Consider the following 5811-nt stretch of genomic DNA (forward strand, 5'->3'; position numbering starts at 1 on the left):
GATGGTTGTGAGCCACCATGTGGTTGCTGGGAATTGAACTCAGGACCTTTGGAAGAGCAGGCAATGCTCTTAACCGCTGAGCCATCTCTCCAACCCCCATGACCTGACTTTTTAATCACACACGAAAGAACAGTGATTCATGACAATAGGAAATGTTCAGAGCCTGGCATAATGGGTGGTGCACACTAGGCTCCCAGCACTCGGGAAGGTGAGGTAGGTGGATGGTTGGGCTGAGCCACTCTGAGCCACACTGGAAATATGTTCAAAAACAGAAAATGCATTCGCTTACCTAAAATCTCAGGATCTTCATTCTGTTCTTACTCAATATTTGGTATCTTTTATCTTCATGTAACAAGAAAGTTTTAACAAAGTTTTTGTTTGTTTTGTTGTTGTTGTTGTTGTTTTGAAACAGGATCTCACTGATGCCCTGGTGGGCCCAAACATTGCTCTATGGACTAGGCTGGCCTCAAATCTGTAGGGCTATTCCTGCCTCTGTCTACCAAGTGCAAAGAGAACAGGCTCCCTGGCATTACATGTTTTTTAAATCATGGATCCTAAATTTAGCGAGCCCAGCTATGTCTCTATATTCAAAATAAATCCTTGTATATTAGAATATTGGAGAACATTTGCCAGGACAAAGTCTATCTCGTTCTCTTTAACAAGCTATCTTGCTAACTCTACTCACAATAAAATCAAGTAACTTCATAGACAACCTACCCACCATACAAATTTCACCACTTCACCACCTTTTTCATTCCCAACAATGTAACTTGGGTGTATGCTGTAACATAAATCTGCTTCCAAACCAGGTATGATGGCTTATACTTATAATCCTAGCACTTAGTTGCTGAGGCAGAAGAACCACAAAGAGTCTAAGGCCAACCTGGGATATAAAGTGATCTCCAAGCCATAGTGGGCTACAGTAAGATCCTGTTTCAAAAATAAACAGCTAGATGTGGTGGTTCATTTCTACAATCTCTGCATTTGGGAGGTTGACACAGGAGGATCTGGAGTTCAAAACCAACATTGAGTACATAAGACTGTCTCAAAACAAAAATATATATATATATGTACATACATAAGTCTGTATATATGGAAAGCTATCAACCACAGATGCTATAGCAACAACATAATAAACACATGTTGTGTCTGCATACATAAAAACCTCTCCACAGATGCTGCAGTGACAACACACACACACACAACACTGCATACATGAAAAGTTCTCCACTAGGTGCTACAGCGACAACATAATACACATACACACACGTAATTCTGCATACATTAAAAGCTCTCCACAGATGCTGCAATGACAACATAATAAACACACACATAACTCTACACACATGAAAAGTTCTCCACTAAATGCTACATAGACCATCCACTCACCTCAAATGGATTCAGATTAAAGTAAGAAGAACCAGGACGAGTCAATCTTTCAATCTGATTTTTGGACGTAAGAACTGAATCTCTCTTCTCTATTTGTTTCACCTGAAAGTAAAAGGATCAATAATTCCATTAGTAAAAATAATAAGCTGATGGATACTTTAACATAATACTGATATGCAGAGCCAATAACTATTTGTATCGACCATGTATAAGACACTTTACTACACACAAGAACGATCACAGCAGCCCAATTAATTTTACAATAGCAGTTCACATCTCCAACATCCGCGTAAAAGCTGAGCATAGGCACACGCACCTGTAACCTCAGCGCTCACTGGAAAGCCAGACTACCCAACTGGTGAGTTCCAAATTCATTAACAGACATTGTCTCAAAAACACAACATGGACGGTGAAAGATACATGACACTGACCTCTGACTGCCACACATCTGTGCCCGTTATGTGCATACATGCACACATATATACCCTACACATGATTTTTTAAATTTACATGTATTATTTTTGTTAACAATTCTATTTGGCAGTATTATCATTACCCCCATTTTACACATAGGAAAAATAAGGTTTACAGAAACCACGGTTGCCAATTACCTAACTTGTGAGAAATTTACCCTAACAGCTTTACTCCCAACCAGACATCAAGATTCCAGATAATAAACACAGCCATGCCAGGTGGTGGTGCACACCTTTAATCCCACTCAGGAGGCAGAGGCAGGTGGATCTCTGGGAAGTTTGAGGCCAGCCTGGTCTACAGAGGAGTTGGAGGACAGGCTCCAAAGCTACACAGAGAAACCCTGTCTCAAAAACAAAAACCCCGGGTTTGATTCTTGACAAAAGAATAAAGCTGGGTGTGGTGGGCTCATTCCTGTAATGCTCGTGTTTGGGAAGCTGAAGCAGGAGGATCACCACTAGTTCCAGGCAGCCAGCACTGCAAAGTGAGTGAGGCAGTCTAGACTTCACTGAGCACTTGTCTTACAAATAGAAAGAAAGGGCTACAAAAGGTGTGATTTCCATTCATTTCCCCGACGGGGAGCCAAAAAAAAAAAGAAAAAGAAAAAAAAAAGGTGTGATTTCCAACATTAACTATTAATACTATTGCAAAGTACAGGCAATCTTTCTCTGCTTCCAGCCTAAAAGATGTGCCCTGCCCTGCCCACGTTCTCCACCAAGATGGACTGAAATCCCTCAGTGAGAGAGAAAAAAAAAGCCAACGCTATGGGGGGTGAGTACTACATAACAAGTACTATTATAAACGCAGGAGATAATGGCTCTAATCCCAGCACTTCGGAGGCTAAAGCAGGAAGGGTCCAACGAGTTAATAGGAAACAATGACTTAAAAGACAACTGCCTCAGCTGGGTGGTGGTGGCCCACGCCTTTAATTTCAACACTCGGGAGGCAGTCACAGGTAGATCTTTGAGTTCGAGGCCAGCCTGGTCTACCAAGTGAGTTCCAGGACAGGCTCAATTTGCAAGCTGCTTTCTTCAATCGTCGTGAAAACTCGTGTAATATTAACTCCCTCTTGTTATGCACATGGCAATTGGTGTCTTGAAAGACTGCAACAGCAGTTAGACTACCTTGCAAGACGTCACTATGAGGGCCTCTGACGCCAAACGGCGTGCTTTTATTCGGTTTATCCATTCATTTATTCACTGACTATATGCTAAACATCTGCCATGCACTTGGCGCTAGCGATGCAATCGGAAACAAGGCTCAGACCCAGTCCACACCTGTCCTGATAACCAAGCTGTTTCCTGAAGAAAGTCGCAGAAGCAAGTACATATGCACCTTCTTAAGGTTCGCCATGCTAAAGATTGGGGGGGCTGTCATATAACGCATTCGTGTCACGATGAACAGTGCTCAGCACTGGTAAACCGCAGAAACTGCCACTCACACTCACGGCAGAGGAATGGGAAAGGCCTCACTCCTGTTTACAAATAAAAGCATGTGCGCCGCAACTCCGTCTCCGCCAGGAAGGTGCCAACCTCCGCAGGTCGTAGACTCCACGGCCTGCCGGCTGCAGCAATGCAAGCAACTCGCCGGTCTCTCTCCGGGTCTGGGTCCACAGGCCCGGCCGCCCCGCCGCGCTCCGGGGACCTCAGCAGCCACAGTAGCGGGAGCGCACGTACCCTGCGGCCGGTCCGTAGTCCCCAGGCCGGACGGCGCGGGCCAACCGTCCCAGGAGGCGTACCGCTGCCCCGGGCCGCTGCGGACGGAGCCGGAGCGCGCTCTCCGTGAGGCCACCAACCTTACTCGGAGCTCACCTCACTGTAGAAGGTCATAAATGCCTCCTCTGTGCTGCCTCCGCCGCCCGAAGCCCCGCTCTCTCCCGAAGCCGCCATTTTCCCAGCCTGCCGGCACGTGACCGTTCTGCGCAGGCGCAGCCTCACGTGACCGTTCCAAGCCCGCCTTCCCAGACCGCCCGGGCGCCAAGCTGCTCTTAAAGGGCCCTGAGACCCTACCTGATTTTATTTTGTTTTTATTAATTTTTTTATTTTTTGAAACAGTGTTTCCCTGCATCGCCTTGGCTCTCCTGGAACTCGCTCTGTAGACCAGACTGCCCTCGAACTCAGAGATCCGTCTGCCGCTGCCTCCTGAGTGCTGGAATTAAAGTTATGGCTCAGCTGGTCAATGCTCCTGTCGCCAAGCCTGCCGACCCCGGGACCCACAGAGTGGAAGAAAAATAAACCACGCCCAAAAGTTGCCGCCTGACTTCACACGTATGCTACAGCCAGCCCATGCAAACACACCACACACACTTTTGTGGTTGTTTCTGCTTTTTGTAAAATGGTCTCTACATAGCCCGGGCTCCTGGAACAAACTGTAGATCAGTTTGGCCTCGAACTCATAGAGATCTAGCTGCCTCGGCCTCCCTAGTGCTAATAGGCATATGCCACCATGACTGGCCACATAAAATTTTTAGTAAAAACAAAAAATTACTCTTGCTGGGTAGTGGTGGCAGATGCCTTTAATTCCAGCACTAAGGAGGCAGAGGCAGGTGAGTCTCTTGAGGCCAACCTGGTCTTCAGAGTGAGTTCCTACATAGAGAAACTGTCTCAAGGGGCTGGAGATATGGCTCAGTGGTTAAGAGCATTGCCTGCTCTTCCAAAGGTCCTGAGTTCGCAACCACATGGTGGCTCACAACCATCTGTAATGGGGTCTGGTGCCCTCTTCTGGCCTGTAGGCATATACACAGATGGACTATTGTATACATAACAAATCAGTAAATAAATATTTAAAAAAAACTGTCTCAAAAACACATAGATAGATAGAAGATAGATAGATAGATAGATAAAATTATTCTTTTAAAATCCACACTTGGTACTCACTAAGCAGTTTCCTTCTCCCCCAGTCTCTGTCAAAAAGGAATCTGTTATCTCCGGCTATTTGTCCTATTCTGGACATTTCCCATGGAGGGAAATACGATACCTTTTATATTTAGTTTTTTCACGTAGCACATGTTATAGTCCATCCAAAAGGAGCCTATATAAGAATATACTCCATTTTATGACTGCATCAAATTCCACAAAAGTATGTTTATGCTACAATTTGTTTATTCCTTCAGCAGTTTAACATTTGGGGTGTCTCACTTTTGGACTACTGGGAAATAGTGTTATGAAGAGCATGCCTGTAACCCCAGCACTTGGGAGGAGGAGGCAAGAAGATCAGGAATCCCAGCTCTCTTCGTAGGGAGTTTTAGGCTGTCCTGAGCTACAATAGATTTCATCCAGGGAGATAGGGCAAAGAGAAAAAGGGAAGGAAGATATTATGAGCATGCATATACAAGTATTTGTGTTTAGAGTTTCTTACTTGATTTTTAAAATTACACTTTTTATTTATGGGGCCACAGTGCCATAGTGCACACATGAAGGTCAAAGGACAACTTTCAGGAATCAGTTATCTCCTTCCACCACTGAGGCCCAGGAATAGGACACAGGCGACATGCAGCAAACACTAGCCGTGTGTCTGTGTGTTTTGTTTGTTTTTTAAAAACAGGGTCTTGCTATGAAGCCCTGGCTGGCCCAGAATTCTGTATGTAGAACAGGCTGGATGTGTTCCCTTCCTAAGTGTGCCCCAGAAGGGCTGAAATTATAGGTTTGTACCTCCATGTTCCTTTCCATCTCATTGCACCAAAAGCTATTACCTGGTCCGTACAATGACATATTAATACAGTTCACAAATTCTAATTCGTTACCTACTAAGGCTCCGGTGGCTTCACAAAGCAAACTGTGAAAAAAGAACTGGGAAGTAGGGTTTTAAAAATTGCTAATGACAGGATGACTAAGGCCAAAAAAGGTTTTTCTGGGAAAGTGATATTTAAGGTGAGAGAAGAGACTGAAATGGCAATATAAGCCAAAAAACCAACAAAACCTCCTAAGGGACGAACACGATTTCTTTTTTTTT

General features: G+C 44.7%; 1 protein-coding gene across 1 annotated transcript in view; it reads right to left on the bottom strand.

Moving 5' to 3' along the window:
• The window catches only part of Dnajc8 (DnaJ heat shock protein family (Hsp40) member C8), a 19312-nt gene extending 15523 nt beyond the window's left edge, over positions 1-3789 (bottom strand). The window contains exons 1-2 of the mRNA XM_005353123.2: positions 3672-3789; positions 1390-1491 (exon numbers count right to left, since the gene is read on the bottom strand). Of these exons, the coding sequence (XP_005353180.1) occupies positions 1390-1491; positions 3672-3749 (180 nt within the window). The 5' untranslated portion in view covers positions 3750-3789. The remainder of the gene's footprint in view (positions 1-1389; positions 1492-3671) is intronic.
• Between the last annotated feature and the right edge of the window lie 2022 nt (positions 3790-5811).

This window comes from Microtus ochrogaster, chromosome 10 (genome assembly GCF_000317375.1).
Source record: "Microtus ochrogaster isolate Prairie Vole_2 chromosome 10, MicOch1.0, whole genome shotgun sequence".
Classification (NCBI taxonomy): Eukaryota; Metazoa; Chordata; class Mammalia; order Rodentia; family Cricetidae; genus Microtus; species Microtus ochrogaster.